This window comes from Canis lupus, chromosome X (assembly GCF_011100685.1).
Source record: "Canis lupus familiaris isolate Mischka breed German Shepherd chromosome X, alternate assembly UU_Cfam_GSD_1.0, whole genome shotgun sequence".
Lineage (NCBI taxonomy): Eukaryota > Metazoa > Chordata > Mammalia > Carnivora > Canidae > Canis > Canis lupus.
Window position 1 is genome coordinate 79,935,572 of NC_049260.1, and position 18,399 is coordinate 79,953,970.

The 18,399-nt window shown below is 37.0% G+C and overlaps 1 protein-coding gene across 2 annotated transcripts in view; it reads left to right on the forward strand.

The window, feature by feature from the left end:
- The first annotated feature begins 265 nt into the window (after positions 1-265).
- NRK (Nik related kinase) overlaps positions 266-18,399 on the forward strand; it is a 146,860-nt gene continuing 128,726 nt past the window's right edge. For both annotated transcript variants that reach the window (XM_038587977.1, XM_038587978.1), the window contains exons 1-2: positions 266-717; positions 8,344-8,409. In XM_038587977.1, coding sequence (XP_038443905.1) covers positions 661-717; positions 8,344-8,409 — 123 coding nt within the window. In that variant the 5' untranslated portion in view covers positions 266-660. The remainder of the gene's footprint in view (positions 718-8,343; positions 8,410-18,399) is intronic.

Here is an 18,399-nt window from a genome sequence, read left to right on the forward strand (position 1 = left end):
CTGTGAGGCCCAGACTGGGAGCGGCGCGGAGCAGGACCGGTTTTCCGGGGCTGGCAGCTGCCTCGAAAAAGTTTCCTGTGGAACACTAGCCAGCGGGGGCGGGGGCGGCGGGGGCGGCGGGCCCAGCGGTGGATGTGGGAGGGGGCGTGCAGGCGGGGGAGGCCGCGAGGGGCAGTCTCCGAAACCGTTATAGTCCTTCAGCACCTCCCTCGGCCAGTGGCCCCCCCAGCCCGCCTCCCCGCCGCGCGGCTGCCCACCTGGCGACGTGACGCTGCACCAATCCTCTTCGAGCTGCTCCCGGGGGGCCCCCTCCTTGTACCGCCCCCCTCCCCATCCTGAAAGAGGCGCACCCTGCCGGGACGGACACTGCGCTGTCGCCGGTGGAGCACCCCTCTGAACTTCTTGGTCTCAAAGACTGACGCTCAGGCTCCTCTCTCGCCTTAGCCAAACTTGCTTTCCCGCCTCTCAAACTCCGACTTCACTCCACTCCTCTTTTCCCTCCACTTTCCCCTCCTCTACCTCCCAAGCCACAAGCCCCTGTCCCCTATTCCTTTCCCCGTCTCTCCCTCCTCCTCTCCCTTTTCAACTTCTTGTCCGATTCCACCTCAGACTTCCCGAGCGTTCCTAACTCAGTCGCCCGCTTTTGATCGGCTCGAAGCCATGGCGGGACCTGGGGGTTGGAGGGACAAGGAAGTCACGGATCTGGGCCACTTGCCGGTGAGTAGAGGACGCATCGCCTCCGAAGTGCTCTCTTCTGCAGATTCTGAGCACTGGGGTAGGAGACGGACATCCGCAAGCTGGGTTAGGACAGGACTTTGACGGGGCCGCGGGTGCGGGAAAGGACCCCGGGACCGGGCTTGCGGAAAAGGCGCGCCCCCCCTCCACCACCACCACCCAGGCGCCCGGGGCCGTGCCAAACTCACGAAAAGGCAAAGGGACAGAGTTGGGGTAGAGAGAAGAGGTGGCAGTGGGGTGGTGCGGGCCCTAAACTATGGGGCAATTTCTAAATGTGGCCCGTTTTGTCTAGCGGTGCTCTGGTACCTGTTCTTGGCGGGGGCTCGAGGAGAGACCAAAGAGCACGACGACGCGTGGTTTCCCAAGAGCGCTCTGCCCTGCCACCCCGCCGCCCTGTCGTTTGCTTCTTTTGCCAAAGGAGATGCCCACTCGCGGAGTGGCCTTTACCTCAGAGTGACAACAGGCTAGAAAAATTAAAGCGTTGCAGTCTCACTTCTCTCACTTTGTAATGGCGCTCTCTAAAACCTTATTCTGCCAGGGCACTGTTCCCGGATTTAGCACTGCAGGAGCGAAAACATTCGACGCCGCTCCAGGAAGAAGTGAATTCTGCATACCTCAATTTAAAAAAGAAAATATTGCGCTCACTAACTGACCAGATTTAGCTTTTTTCTCATGGTTTTCGTTTGTAGATTCTCCTTTTGCCGAATGGCCAGCTTTCTTCCAGAATTATAATTAATTGGTGAGCTATTATCGCTGTCGTTATTAGTAGACTTATTATTTTAGCAGTGCCGTCTATTTCATTGGTATCTGGTTTCTGGCAGATATTGGATCCCACCCAACTCTGTCCTTTAAGTTCCCTTTTTAGATTGGCATTTCACTTGCACCCTCTCTTGAATGCAAAGGGCCCCTAGACTCTCGGAAAGGGAATAAGCATGCACCGTGAGGGAATGATCACCAGGCAACTGTAGTTCAGGGCAGTGGCCTGCTTGCTTTGGGAAAAGCTAAATATTAACCTTGAGGTTATACGACTATTCAAAGTCGCGGTGCTTTAATTTTATACATATTTGGCATCTAAAGATCGTATTCTTCATGATGGCAGACACCTGTCCCTATCAAAAATGGGGCATTCCTCGAACCTCATCTATATGATTTCACACTAGAATGGTGTGGAGGAAGAAGTGATTCACGTGAATAACATTTTAACAAATTGTTCTCAGCCTTAAAAAAAAGGAACCTCAATATTGCCATGTTGAATTACATATATTGGCATTGTTAGTGATACAACTTTATGAAATAAATTTATAAAATATTTAAAAGCTGAATCTTTTATTCACCTTGCCTACGTCAGATTTCTGGGATGTGGAGGCCTCAATTGGTGGTTTCCTTTCCGAATAGAATCTCCTTATTTTGACTTGATTTAGTCTCAAGTAAAAGTGTAAGACCAATGAATAAAATGTTACCCTCCTCCAATAATCTCTTTGTAGGTTGGAGAAAAGAGAAAGGAAGCAAAGAAGGGCAAATATGTGGAACCACAAATAAGCAAACTGAAATAACCCTTTTTCCCCCTAAAAATGACTAAAGAGAGGAATAGTAAAGACCTTATAGAAATGATAGAGCAGGGAATTCCAAACCAAGGGGGAAAATGTTTTATTGCCACAAAAAGGGGGGGGGGTGGGAATGGCACAGACTAAGTGACCCGGTCATGGCCCTGGGACATAAGAACTTGGTGAGAGCTGAGGAGATAAGGGAAAAAGCTGCAATCTTTACATTGCAGTTCAGTGGTATATTAGTTTTCTGGGGTCTGGTGGGAGTGTGGAGGGGAGAAAGATGAGGTTGGTTTTTAATGTAGGAATAAGGAGAAAACAAAACTTCATGAAACTCTCATAAAGTCCTCAGCTTTGAACAATTTCTGAATTTCCATTATGCAGGGTCTCAAAGTGGAGGTCTTCACCATTAGCAAACTATGCATATTTGAGCAAATTATGCCCAATTCTCCCCTCTCCCCAAACACCCAGATATAAACCCTAAGATATCTCGAAGACTATTACTCCCTTTAGCATCCCTTACCGTCAAATTTTGAGATGCAAAAAGTTCACATTGCTTTGGTCACTGACATATATTTATGATTGAGATTTCTTTGCATTTGACTTATTTCCTGAGTTTCTGAAGAAGTCAAAGTAAATGAAGAGGTCAAAAGACATCGAAGCTAGCTGTTTGGAAGTTTGCATTTTGATGCATAGATGATAAAGCAAAGAAACCTGCTTATTATGGTGAGATCTCTTATGATTATTATCCTAAATATAATAAGCAAGAGTGAAAGCTGGGGAAATAGCAGGGGAGGAAAATTGTTTAACTGTTTGTTTTTTTTTTTTTTTGCATAATGCCCCTAAAGTCAGAGACATAAAATAAGAAAGCCAACATAGTAACCAGGGAATGACAAGTCAGCTATATTTAATTAATAGATTGCTGTAATGTTTTTCTGATTTCTATTGAATAAATACTTCCTATAGGTGACAAAAAGGAAAGTACAGAGATTTGTGGCTTGTACTTCCTTTTTGAAAAGACAATTGCAAAGCCTTATGTCTTTATGTATATCTCTGTGTGTGTATGCACACACACATGTGTATATATTATTTTCACCTTGTCTTCTAGCAATTCATGGGTGGGTGTGTGTGTCTTTCTCTCTCTCTCTGTATATATATATATATACTAATTTTTTCTCCTAGTATGCCTATGTCACTCAATCCTTGGGACTGGAAACTATTTCTTCATCTCCAAATCTGGCATGTCTTTCACTATGATAGTCCCTTTTGCCTTCTGTGCCCAGTATGGTAATGACATTCCTCATGGCTGTGGCCTTGGTATTTGACACTGCCATGTGTAGTCCTAATCTATATTGGGGTCAGGATTAGACAGGGCTGGGGGACAGTAGTGGCAGAGGTGATCTGAAATAGCACATGATCCAAAAACTATATTTGAATTACATTAGGTTTATATTTAAATATAACTGTCAGCTCTCCCAGTATTCCACCATCCAGACTAAGCCTGCTTTCCACACTCAGTCATGAGAACCTTTCCACTTTACCAAGTACCTTAGCCTCCTGCTTTGAAGCAGTTTTACCTTCTAGTCCACAAGTATTGAAACTTTCAGCATGTCTTCCATTATGTATTTCAAGCATCATCTTAGTATTACATTGTATTTCAATCTATTTCTCAGCCTTTTCCCCCAAATTTCTAGAGCAGTGGGTTTTATATTAGTGCACAAGAATCATTTCGCGATCCTGGGATCTATCCTCAGAAATTCTGATTTCATAATTCCATGATAGTGACTAGGAATGTGTATTTTATTTTATTCAGAATTTTTTTTATTCTTAAGTAATCTCTACACCCAACGTGGGGCTTGAACTTAGAGCCCCAAGATTGAGAGTTACATGCTGCTCCAACTGAGCCAGACAGGCACCCCCAAGTAATCTGTATTTTAAACAAGATTTCCCAAATGATTCTCAAGTAAGGAGACTCTTTATGGTCCATAGGTTGAGAAACACTTGTCTTGAGGAAGAGATTTTCCTTTCTAAATTTTCCACTTGAAATGTGAAGCCCATTCTCCCAACTATCTCTGAAACTCACTCTCTCACTTAATGTGTTCTATATGTCATTTTCAAGTTTTCTTTTCATAAATTTTTCATAAAATCTCTATTTCTAATATTTAAAACAAAATAAGAAATGCTTCTACTGTTCCTTCTAGGTACCTTGCAGTCTTTTCCCTTCCTTTAGCTGTCTGACTAATGGCTTCAGTTCCCTAGTTCTCTTTCTTTACTGCCCTAAATCTGAAATTTATTGCTCTCCGTATTGACCATTTATCAGTTCCCTTTTGTTCCTAATTTCTGCTATATTTGATTCTGTTGATCAGCCTCTGCTTTTGAGTCTCCTCCATGACCAGTAAACACTGCCTTCTAGTGGTTCTTTTTCTTCCTGTTACCCTCACCCCCTATCCTTAATAAAATTGTCCATCAAGATGCTCATTATTTCCCCCTCTCCTTGAATTCATGAGATGGAAACAAATCCTAAAAATTGTGGGTTTCAGGGAACAACCAGACAAAGATGTTTAAATTGCAGGAGATATTTTATAGATCCAGAGTATATCATGAAGTATAAAGTGTTTGCCTGGCATTTTATGTTTCAAAAATGTCTTGAGACTTAGAATTTTCTAAATTTCTTTCAAGAAAACCTTTCACAAATTAGGGTCTCTTATTTACTAACCGTTTTTTAACCAAACAGATCACCAAAGCATATGAAACTGCCAAATAATTTCCGAATTATTGTAGCAGTCATAGCTATAAAGACCTTTCCTTTGCTGGTTTTCCTATCTCAGAGTGACAGGGCAGAGGAGAGGGACCAAGTGATTATGGAGACCCTTCTTACATGGACTTTTTAATTTCACAGATACAAAAAAAAAAAAAAAAGGTTCCGGTTCCTTTTCAATATCTCCTTCCTTGGGAGCCCAGAATAAACTTTCTCTATCATTCAGTGGAAAATGTGATATAAGAAATTGAGTAATATTACCTTACTAATAATTAGCGCAGTTCTACTCCCCACTTTTTTCCCAGTTTGACAGTCATTTAATCTTGAAAGATTCTAGTGTGGATATTGGGAGCAAAAATATTGCATAAAAACTGAGGAAGAAAGTGCTCTTAGTATAGTGAATACTAAGTTGAGCTGTCTTTAAGGACAGAAGAAATTTTTTAATGACATTCTTTTTTAAAATGTGACCATGAGGAGAATTAGGATGTTTTGGTCATTTATGAACAGGAAAAACGTTTCCAAACAACATGAATGCAGACAAAATTAGGCCTCCAAGAATTCTATGGGTATTTTATTATCCCTGTCCATTTCTTTGGTGGATTTTGTTGTTGTTGTTGTTTGGTTGTTGTTGTTGTTGTTGTTGTTGTTTTTAGTAATTAGATATCTGAGTTCAAATATAAGTAAGGTATTATGTTTTGAAGGTGGAAAAAAAGGCTTAAAGACATTTAGGACTTTTGTGCTCAAAGATTCAGAAATAGTTGTTCAGGTAATATAGTAATTCCCTAATATGTGGTATTTTTTTCAGCTAAAATTTAGCCTTAATTATAACAAAGAATAGCTTACCAATAGGAATCAGCTAACATATTTGATTCTTTTGACAGATGGCTAGAAGTTGTTCCTCCAGAATTAAAAATGTCTAGTATAAATCCCTTAATAATATCCTTCAAATAAATATGCTAAAGTGATAAAGTTTTTAAGCCAAACCTTAGCAACTTCTTTGTTGGCTAACTTTTCACCCATAATTTTTTCAATGAGTTATAGTAACAATGATATGCTTACTATCAAGGCCACTATAGTAATCTATTTTTACTTCTGTTAAATTCTCAAAATTATTATTTTAAATAACTTTTATGTTTTCATTGGGAGTATGTTCCCTGAACTATTTGATTATAATAATAGACTGCATTTTGTGACATTGATTTTTATGATGACTTTAAGGAAGTAGGCTGCTGTTTTCTCTAACGGTGGTCGTATCAAATCCAATTGGGATTTTAAAACATTTGAATCTGATTTTTTTTCCTATAGATTTTGAAAGCTAGGAAATTACCTAATACAAAACCTTCATTTTATATGTGTGAAAACTAAGTCCCAGAAAGAGTAAATGACTTATCCAGAGTCATATAGTTAATTAATGGCAGAGCTGGAGCTAAACCTCCAGCTTCCTCTGTCCAGTTGAATACTTATTGACTGAAGTAATCCCAGACCTGTGTCATTTTCCTGTGACAGTTTTGTCAGATCACACAAATACTGAGACCATTTTAAGAAGTCTATAATTTTATTCATATACATTGCATATCCTCAATAGTGTTTCTGTTTAGCTCACATTTGTCACAGTGATAAAAATGTTTTCAAATAAGGTTAAACAAAGTTTATGTTTATAAAATGTGCTTTCTATATAAGGCATGTGAATCTCTAAGGATGCACTAATGAGCCTAGCACTTTGTGTATAAACTGGCATCTACTCATACCTCATTTTGGTTTTGCTAATATAGCAAAATAAGCTGCTAGACTAAAACAATTAAGTAGTGATAAAATTCAAGAAACCTTGTTTTGTGGTGAACAAGCAAGGGATATCCATAGTAAAGGTTAGGAGGCAATGTTTAAGAATGAATTTGGAAATCTTAGGAATCTGTCCATAAATACGTTTATTTTGTCTTCTATGATGCCGTTCTCAGGCCTAAGACAGAAAATATCATTGGGAAAATTGTGCCATGAAAAGGTATTCAGCTGATGCAAAAATTAACTTAAAATAAATTTAAAAATCCTCCAACTGTCTAGTAAAAAAAAAAAACTGCACTTGTTTAATGCCATGCTCTTGCTTTGTTATTTACATATGTTTCTTAATTTTTAAAGAAAATTTGATTTTATTGACATTCTGATTTGAGGCACCATACATATTCTTTTGGGGGGCACTAAAGATATATGTATTTCTTTATTTTATTGAAGTATAATTAGCATACAATGTTATGTTAGTTTCAGGTATACAATATGGATTCAACAATCTTATATATTACTCAGTGCTCATCACAATAAGTTACTCTTAATCCCCTTCCTCTACTTTACCGACACCCCCCACACCACCCCTCTGATAACCATCAGTTTGTTCTCTATTTAAGTCTGTTTTGTTGTTTGCTTCTTTTTTTGTTGTTCATTTTTGTTTCTTAAGTTCTACATATGAGTGATATATGGTATTTGTTTTTCTCTATCTGATTTATTTCATTTAGCATGATATTCTCTGGGTCCATCCATGTTATTGCAAATGGCAAGATCTCATTTTCGTCATGGCTGGATAATATGCTATTGTACCACATCTTCTGTTATTCATATTTAGAGGTGATATCCTTTCTCAAGAATTACTATTATGTAAATAAACTGTCCAGATTTTGTACCTAATATCTACTCATCATTGCTGTATGCTAAACTTTCTGCCTGTCTGGTTAGTACTCAAAAAATTAATATTAAAAGTATATCAATTGCAAGTAGATAAATTTCCTTTTTTTAAGATTTTATTTATTTATTTATTTATTATTTATTTATTTATTTATTTATTTATTTATGAGAGACACAGAGAGAGAGAGAGGCAAAGACACAGGCAGAGGGAGAAGCAGGCTTCATGCAGGGAGCCTGATGTGGGATTCGATCCCATGACTCCAAGATCACGCCCTGGGCCAAAGGCAGGCGCTAAACCGCTGAGCCACTCAGGGATCCCCGATAAATTTATTTCTATTTTAAGAATTGTTCTAATTGTATTATGAATATGTGTCAACTAGACATAATTGTATTCATTTTACAGGTTTGTGATAATTTGTTATACAACTGCTTAATATTCGTGTCATTGTTTCTTTTCCATAAATGACTATACTCTGCCCAGGAAAATTGTGACGTTTAATCTTTTGGTAAATGACACCAGGTTCCTCCCATGGAAATTCTAAGGAAGCAAGGCACTATGGAAATACCATTTTAGGTAGTTAAATGCTTGCCTATTTTTCCAAGAAGATTGACAGTTTTTGTTCTACATTTTTCTAGGATCCAACTGGAATATTCTCATTGGATAAAACCATTGGCCTTGGTACTTATGGCAGGATCTATTTGGTAAGTAGAGTTAGAGTATGCATTGGTTCTTCATTTTTCTACTAACAACAATGATTGCAAGTGAAAACCCTACACTGCAGAGCAAATAATGACAAAAGCATTTTACTTTGAGAGATGAATCAAATTAAGATAGCTCAATGATATCTGTGAGAATTATTACAAAAGAAATAGATTAGGAATCTGTAGTGAACCAACACTCCAAACATAAGATCTAAAAATTATTAGCAGAAAATGAATAAAATCATCAACAGAAAATGGAATTAATTCAAATAAGATGTACCCAAATAAAAATATCATTCATTTTATGTTATACATTCATACCATTCAAATTTCATTCAAATTTAAAATGAACATTACAAAAATCAACATTTCCACAATATTCTACATCATACTGTGTGCATGTGTGTGCACATGTGTGTGACAGAGTTAGCCAAATAATATAACTCTGTATTTATTTAATGATTATTTATTAAACAAAATATGTTCCGAACACTGTCATCATCTCTGGAGGTAAAGTGATGACCAAAACAGATGATCCCTGCTCTTCCAGGGCTTATGGTCTAGAAATATGTAAGTGATTAAATGTGTGTATGTGTGTGGGAATGATTGGGAGAGGCACATATATTATACATGTAAGCACACAAATAACTATATTTGCAGTTGTAATATATCCCTGGTGTGGTTATTGAGGATGATGCTGATGCATTCTAGGTAAAGCAGAGAAACTGTTAAGGGCTGACTTGGACATGGGGTTACTTTTAATGTCCCTGTCACCTTGATCACCTTCCTCTACTCTTTAATACAGGGATTAGACATTTTCTCAATCTTTTATGAGGTTCTGTACAAATGCAGTGTTCCTTTACCCCAAGCCTATCCCTCAAAAACCAAATATCTGTCCTTAATCTGATCCTTACTGTAGACTGACCACAGGTCCTCTACATATGGGTTGAATAGAGGTGTCCTGGTATAGGTCCAGTGGAAGGGGCTTCTCTCTAGTTCAGAGAAGGTTGCCTTCTGCTTGCCAAGCCTTGTACCTTTAGGTTACATCTGCATAGAAGGGGATTTAAAAAAAATCATATACCCAAGTTGGGGTACGGGAGATCTTTAAAATCTGCACAAAAGTACTTATATTGTCAAAGCTGAGTAGTAAACATAGCATTGGGAAGGTTCCTTAAAGCAGAAAGAACCTGTGAGTGTGTAGGGAACAGAGATAATTCCAGTATTCATGATAAACTTTTTAAAAATCATTTTGATTTTACCTTTTAACAGAATCAATAAGCTATAGACAGTGATGTAATATAAACACAAATATATTGTTTATGTTACCTCACTTGTATCTCAAACTGAATGATTAGTTAACAATTGTGTGATCTAGGTGAATTTTGCCACCACATACATAGATACCTACACCTATATACTTAGTTCTTCTTCCTTCTTTGTGGTATGTGTATTTACAATCTCTGTAACTCCATACCCACTTTAATTCCTGAGGGTTATATACATGTGTGTATGTTTGTGTGTGTGTGTGTGTCTGTTTATTTGAAGGAATACAGCTCTCTCCACCACCAGGTTTTAGTAATAAAAACATCAGTCATATGAGTTAAAAAGCAAAGGTAAGTTTAGATAAGACAAAAGGATGGTTTCTCATCATCAGTCATCAGAACTGTGATGCCATAAAAAGAAGAAAAGGCAAGAAGATAAAAGGTGAGTTCTGCATGGTACTTCTCTTTTTTTTAACTAGGGTTTGTTGAGGTATAGTTTACAATTGGTAAAATTTGCCATTTTAAGTATGAAATTCTATGAGTTTGGACTACTCATGTAGTCATTTAGTCATGTAACTATCACCAGAATCAACATTTTTCCAACATACATCTTAAAAATACACAGTATACCTTCAAGTAATATTCTTCAAGTAATATTTCACTGTGTGGTGTCCCAGCGTGTGTAAAATGGTTATAGTTGTTATTTATTTTGCCTTTATGTGTGATATAAATCCATAACACTCCTACTTTGTTCCCTGTACTCAATACTATTACTTTTTATTTAATTATCTTTTAGAGCAATTAAAAAGAAGAAAAAATACTTTTTAAAGATTTTATTTATTTATTCATGAGAGACACAGAGACAGAAGCAGGCTCCATGCAGGGAGCCTGATGCAGGACTCGATCCTGGGTCTCCAGGATCAGGCCCTGGACTGAAGGAGGCACTAAGCTGCTGAGCCACCGGCACAAAGCCGCAGACGCCCAAGAAAAAACATTTTTATTCATTTGAGCCATTTCTGGAATTTTCATTTCTTTGGGCATATCCAAGTTTCTATGCTTCTAAAGCCTGAAGAATTTTCTGTGATGTTTCTTGTAGTGCAGGGCTCCTGGTAATGAATTCTGTCTTGATTTGTATGATTTGTATGAAAATCCCTCATTTCATCTTCATTTTTAAAATACATTTACACTAAATATAGAATTTTATATTGATGGTTTATTTTTCTTTCCACACTTTGAAGATACTACTCTATTGTCTTCTGGCTCACATAGTTTTTGAAGTCTCTTGTCATTCCCATCTTTGTCCCTTTGTATTTTTCTTCTCACAGGTTTTAGGACTTTTCTCTTTAAATTTGTTTTTTTTTTTTTGAGTTCAAATATGAGATGTCTAAGGCTTTTTGTGTGTATGTGTGTCTGTGTTTGGTGGGCTATTTATCATCCTTGGGGTTCTCTGAACTTCTTGGATATGTATTTTGACATATTTTATTTTGGGGGGGCAGTTTTTGACCTTTATCTCTTCAATTTTTTTTTTTGCTTTGTTCTCTTCTCGTAGTGGGAAACCAAATTTATATTTGATAGGCCATTTGATATTAACTCACAGCTCTTGGATGCTCTATTTTGTCTCTTATGTGTGTGTTGCGTATATATGTTCATATGTTTATTTGCTTTTATTCTCTTTTCTCTTTGTGTTTCACTTTGGATCCATTTTTTCGTATCTTCAGTTTTACTGATTCCTTTCTCAGCTTTTTGGAGCCAACTGATGAGACTGTCAAGGGCATTTTTTAGCTCTTTTACAGTTTTTCATTTCTAGCATTTTCACTTGACTATTTTTATAGTTAACATCTTTGCTGAAATCTCCATTTGTTCATGCATGTTTTCCATATGTTTCACTAAAACATATGAATTATAGTCATGTTAAATTTTGTCTCATACTTTGGATATCCAAGTCATTTCTAAGGCTGGTTACATTGATTGCTTTGTCTCTTGAGAGTTAGATTTTTTTTCTTTTTTGCTTATCTGTTTCTCAGAATCTTTCTTTTTTTTTTTGAATGCCAGACATTGCTTATAGAACAGTAGAGATTGAAGTAAATAGTATTTACACCTTGAAATGGGCATACTTGTCCTGCTAGGTCATTAATATAGGAGGTTGAGTCAATCTAATAAAATGAGCTATGTTTGGATTATATTGTTGCTATGGTTATCCCAGTTAATCACCAGCATCAAGTTCTTCTGTTACAATGTGCTTAGCATGGTTGGTGGGGTTCTCCATATTCCTGCTCTACCCTCAGATTTAGAACCTTCCCTGTGCATCTGTGCCTCAAAGAGATTTTCTCTTCATGCTCCTGAGTCTCCCTAATGATATGCTGGTATTGCTTCTTATTAAGTTAGCTCCTTAGCCTGGGACAGGGAAGAGTTCTCTGTTTTCTTTCTGGTGTGGGACAGGAAGTTCTCTGTTTTCTTGATTCAACCTCAACCTTAGGCAGATCCTGTGCCTCTGGGTCATGGAAGTGGGACTTTCTTAGTTATTCTTTCCCTCTGCTAGTTGTAGGATTCTTCTTAATTCCTGCCCCTCACCAGAAGTAGAGGACTTATTTATTATTATTATTATTATTATTATTATTATTATTATTATTATTTGCATTTCCCCAGCTGCAGTAGATCATCATCTATACCCTGAGGGGAATAGTTTGCTGCCTTTCCCTTAAAGTTTAGGGCTGCTATTCCTTAAGGAGAAAGGAATTGGACATGGTTTCATGCTTTTCCTACTGTAAAGGTTTCTGCTCTCTACTAGGTCAGTACCGTGAATCTATGGAGAAAAGCCTGTGCATGTGTATAAATTCCTCTTATATCTATGGCTCCCAAGGGTATTGTACTCTCATGATAGCCCATACTTGGCCTTTAGCAGTTCATTAAAATTTAGCTGAAGTCTTTATACTATCTTCTATGATGACCTTGCCTTTCCCCTGCAGCCACAAGTTAGCCTGTGCTCATGTTCCATCTCTCCTTGCAGATACTTATCTTTCTTCAGACATCAGACTAGTTGATTGTCTTGAGGCTTCTCTCTGGGTTTAATAAAAGTTATGATTTTGTAGATTATTCAGCTTTTTCTTGTTGCCAGCGTAGGGATGGCACTCTTTCCAGCTTTCCACATTCTTATCAGAAGCCAGAAGTCCATGTCAATTCCTTTACCTGAATCTTCATGAAGCATCTACCATTTGCTAGATCCTGTACACATTTGTAATTCCTAAGAATTTTATATGTGCCTATTCAGATCCAGAGATAGAGAATACTTTCCACCATCAGATCTTCAAGGCAGAAACCTCTGTATTACAGAAGGTAGATGATTGCAGATGCTTTACTCACATTAGACGTATCTTCCTTTGTCACTCATTGATGTGACCTCTTTTTTTCTACCTGAAATTAATTTCCTTATGTATAATGTCTTGGGATGGTGTTACTGTAGATCAATACCTCCTTCATGGAAAACAATCTTGAGTATGTATAAAATGCCTTTATAAAAGCATTATTTATATTTTATTAAGCATACATAGTATGGGTTTTATAGTATAATAATACCATTTTTAGAAATCTATGAAAAACACCGAAAATGTAGAAAATGGATGAAGATTTATTTTAGCAGAAAGCTAGAATATTGTGGTGAAAAGAGGGCCTCTTTTGGAACCAGGCAGACCTGATTCAGTACTTACTTGGACATTAATTAGCTGTGACCTTGAACAAGTCACTTAACCTCTAAGTATACATTTCCTTCTTTATAAAATATAACTAATAATACTTACATGATTTGATAAGTTTTATTTTTTATTTATTTATTTGATAAGCTTTAAAAACAATGTATTACTGTTGCTATTATTTGTAAAAGACAAATTCAGAAAAATCCTAAATAGTAAAAAATAAGATGAAGTAAATACCTACTCAGTCAATGTAATTGCTCTGAAAAGCAATGTTTATGAAGCTATCTAGTACAATAGAACTATATTTAATATGTTAAGCAAAGTATTCCATATTATTATATGTATACCCCGATTATGGTAATGTTAAGAATTATGCAGTGATAAAGGGTAAATTAAATGTTTAGAATTACATTATTATGTAATTTCCCATTCCATAGTTTTTCTAATCTATATTTCTAATGTTTGTAATGTTATATTATTTAGGTAGAGTACATGCATATTTGTGGATATAAATTAAATATATACATGCATATGTATGTATTAGTACCAAATTCTGTAAAAATACCCCATACAACAAAATGGAAGCATGATACCATTCAAAATTAATGTCAGAGTGACTCATAGAATCCTTTGCTTTTTCAGTGCTGCCAACCACATCCCCTGCTGGTGTTTGTTTTGGTTAAGGTCTCTCCAATGTCTTCCAGCTTGTTTCCAAGGCCCTGTTCTCTGGCAGGTTTCCAGCTGTCTGCTGAGGTCTGTGCACATTGAAATGAAGGCTGAGTTGCACACTTCACATTGTAATCCTTTTACTTTCCTGCCTTTTCTTCTAATTAGATGCCTATCTTTCTACTCTCTCCCACTCCTGCCAGTACAAATCTCGCTTAAAATTGTGGATTTTATTTTTCTTCTTTTTTCAGGAGAAAGTACTGTTCTTCTTCCCCCAAGTAGAGTCATAAATGTAGTTTCCTTTTCACCTTTAGCTGCTAGTCTCTTTCATAGCTTAAGAGTTGTCACTCGAAGTAAAGGAATATTTAGAATTTTCACAGGTGAGGACATATTAGTAAAAAGAAAGTAGGTTGGAACTTGTTTTTTAAAGGTACTATTAGAAAAATAAACAATTTCCCAAAAAACAATGTACACAGAGAGACCATAGTTATTTTATGAAATATTAAGGAGACCAAGACCCTTTAGGGTAGTGTAGTGGGTGACACTATACATGTAACTTGATTTTTCTGGGCTAACTTCCTCAACTGTAAAAATAAATGTGTTAAACAAGGTAATCTCCAGGGTTTCATACAGCTCTCTGAAAGTACACCTAGCAGAGTGCCTAGAACTCAAAAAAAATTAAACTATTCTTATTCTTACTGTTATCAGCATACTTGTAATTGTCTTACATCCCCTTCACCATCTTGCAAAATCGAAGTTGTTTATTGGTTGTTAGGTAAGTAGTTCCTCATTTCACCAAATAAAATTATTGTCATCACGTTTTTCTATTCTTTCCTCTACCACTTGATACAAAGACCTCATATTATAGCTCAGTAATTACTGTAATACCCAATGCAAATATAAAACTGGGTAGGGCACCAGGGTGGCTCAGTGGTTGAGCATCTGCCTTTGGCTCGAGTTGTGATCCTGGGGTCCTGGGATCAAGTCCCACAGCAGGCTCCCTATAGGGAGCCTATCCCTCTGCCTATGTATCTACCTCTGTGTGTGTGTGTGTCTCTCTCATGAATAAATAAATAAAATATTTTAAAAATAAAAGATAAAACTGGGTAGCAGATGTATTGGGAAGGTTGGGTATTTCACTATATGTTAGTTAACTAATGTTTCATTCATCAGAATACTGGTAGGGTAAGACAAATAACTGAATCTTCAAAATGAACCATTTCTCCTTGTCCTTCATGAAGTCTTGACTGTACCCTTAATCTCAATCATCTATTTCCTTGTTGCCATTTGAAAGTGGTGAGGGAGAAAAGGCAGTAGGAAAAGGTTTAAGGCAACCATTTTTACAAAAGGCAACCATTTCAAGCAAAGGAAAAATTTTCCTGAAATAGGGTAAACCTCTATAATTGGGTTTAAAGCTTAATTGTCACATGTGCCTGACACCTAATTGTATTGAAATTAATGCTAGTAGAAGGAAGAGACTGCTCCAAATAACTTATTGTTCTAACACTTAAAAAAATATGCTCTGGACATAAGTAAGCATTTATCCATGAGAGATAGTAGAGGAGTCAGCAGATTAAGTCACATAGGAAAGTGTGGCATTGCAATCACAAGGAAATTCCTGACTTGCTTGCACTCTGGAAATACACTGTTGAATATGTAAATTTCGTTTCAAAACTCTGTCAAATGTATCACTCTCAGATTTTTTTTTTAATCATTGCTTGACACATTGCTTTTACTTGGAAATCTCACCAGATAGGTGAGATTTAGGTTTATTAATTACATTTTCTGGATTTGAAGTTGGAGCAGGGAATGGGAACAGAAAGGCAGGAAAGAAATGTCCTCAAAGTTGATGACATACAATTTATGATATTTTAAATTAAGTTTCAGAAACATGGTGCTGACATTTGGGTTGCCTAGCCACTAGGCCTATTGGATAGGGGTTTGAGTATTTTTCCTTTTAGGCTGAAATTATACTGTTTATTTGCCTACCAAATGTCTAGCACTGTGAATGCTTTCTTTTTAGGTAGGAAAGTTTCCTCACATCCTTGCCATTTTTGCAAATATAGCTCAATTAAGTCAGCCAACAAATATTGCTTGAGAGCCCATAAAGTGCATAACACTGTACATTTTATTATACATTGCAAGCCTCAGAAGCAGGAGCTGAAGCTGAAGCTGACTTGAGAGTAAAGGATTGCTAGGTTGTGGTTCCTTCCTAGTGGAGTATCATAAGTCCAGAAACCTCTTGGTTCTGCCTTTTTCTTGTGGCATTGCGTCCTTGTGATAATTTGTGTGCCTTAAAAGTGGGAATTGACTTTTTTTTTTACTTTTTTTAACTAACCTTCTTGCTGCTCTACATAGGAAATATTAAATTTATCCCTTAAATAAAAACATTGCTTTGAATGTTTAAAATTTTCCATAATAAATAAAAAAATATTCATCAAGTGCCTACTATGTCCAAGCACTCTGTTATTCACTAGGTGTTAGTTGGAATTATCAGAAAACATTTGAGGGGTTGCTCTTATTGATTTGGTTTTAGTGGACATAAGGAAGGAGATTATTTTCCCTATAATTGTGGCCTCTACATATGAGGAGGGAATGATATGTAACAGGAAGGAAAGGGAGTGGTAGGGTGAGATTGGGCAAAAGCAGGGAGGAAATAGGGATGTCAATTTGTTTTGTTTTGTTTTTCCCCCCTGAATGTAGAAAGTATAATGAAGCTTCTACTTGAACTCAGAAACAAGTTTTTTCTTCAGTAAGAGAACTGAGGTTGAATATTTACAATGAGGGTGAAAAGAACTAATATAGGCTAAGTAGATTGAAACTCAGGGTGAAAAAAAAAACTCAGGGTGAGACTCAGGGTACCAAATTAGTGCAAGGTACTAAGGCTTAAAGGCCTTGGGAAAAAAATGGAATATTTCTATCTTGATCATGACATCTTTCCATAACCTAGGTTCTGAATTGTAGGTTTGTCTTTTCCTTTTTGTGTTATACCAGAATATATACTTCTGCCTCCTGATAAATCTTGAGGAGGAGAAGCAGTAGCATGATAGGACCAAAAGGTGAAAGTAAATGTTATATGTGGGATTTGTGCTCTTAGGAGGCCACAATTTTTTTTCACAACTACTGTAATCTGTTTAATAAATTCATAGATATACATGGAGAGAAATTCAAATCCTATTGTGGTAATGTAAAAAAATTATGATCTCATATCATTGATTTCTAATTAAGTTGATTTTATGAAGTTGTTCTAGGGATAGAAAAGACAAATTCAAATGTATGGAGATAAATATGTATTTCTAAACAAGGTCCAAGACTAGTAAATTATAGCATGGTGTCTTTGGTCAATCAGATAAAAGCATCCCAATTATAAAAATTTTTATAAAATAGAAGTATAAATCTCTGTGGGAGGGAATAATACAGTTACTTAAAAGTGGATATACAAAATTACACAATTGATGCTTAGTTTATACACTTAAAGCTCCCTTTACTATATCAGTCCTAGGAAAATTTATGTAGACAAGGTTTTATAAACCATTTTTTAGGGATGCCTGGGTAGTTCAGTGGTTGAGCATTTGCCTTTGGCTTGGGGCGTGATCCCGGGGTCCCAGGATCGAGTCCCACATTGGGCTTCCTGCATGGAGCCTGCTTCTCCCTCTGCCTGTGTCTGTGCCCCCCGCCTCTGTCTCTCATGAAAAAATAAATTAAATCTTTAAAAAATGTTTTTTTAAAGGTTTTATTTATTTATTTCAGGGAGAGAGGGCAAGACCATGAGTGAGAGAGGTAGAGGAAGAAGGAGATACAATCTTAAGCAAACTCCATGCTAAGCGCACAGCACCATGAAGGGCTCAATCTCATGACACTGAGATCATGACCTGAGCTGCCTGAGCTGTGGAGCCCCACACAGGGCTCTATCTCACGACCCTGGGATCGCAACCTGAGCGGAAACCAAGAGTCAGACACTTAACCAACTGCGCCAACCAGGTGCCCTATATAAATCATTTTAAAGAGAGATGGGTGTGAGTGAGAGCAGTGCTAGAAACATTAATGTACTCTGTGTCTAATACACTAAAACTTCAGTTCTGTTTTATTTTGCATATACATATATTTTTATACATGTAAACGTATTTACACAAATAAATGTATTGCATATATGCTATATCTTTGTGTGTATATATAAATTATATAGAATATAAATTATGTATAGATAAATAGATAGGATTGTGGTCAGATTCTCAGTGAATTCAGTAAGGTGGCTAAAGAATCAAGAGTTCTTGCTTTCCTTGATCTTCTAGTAGCTGAGCACTAAAAACTAGTTAGGTCTCCACTATATTTTATGAAACAGCTAGCTAGGTCTCCACTATATTTTATGAAAC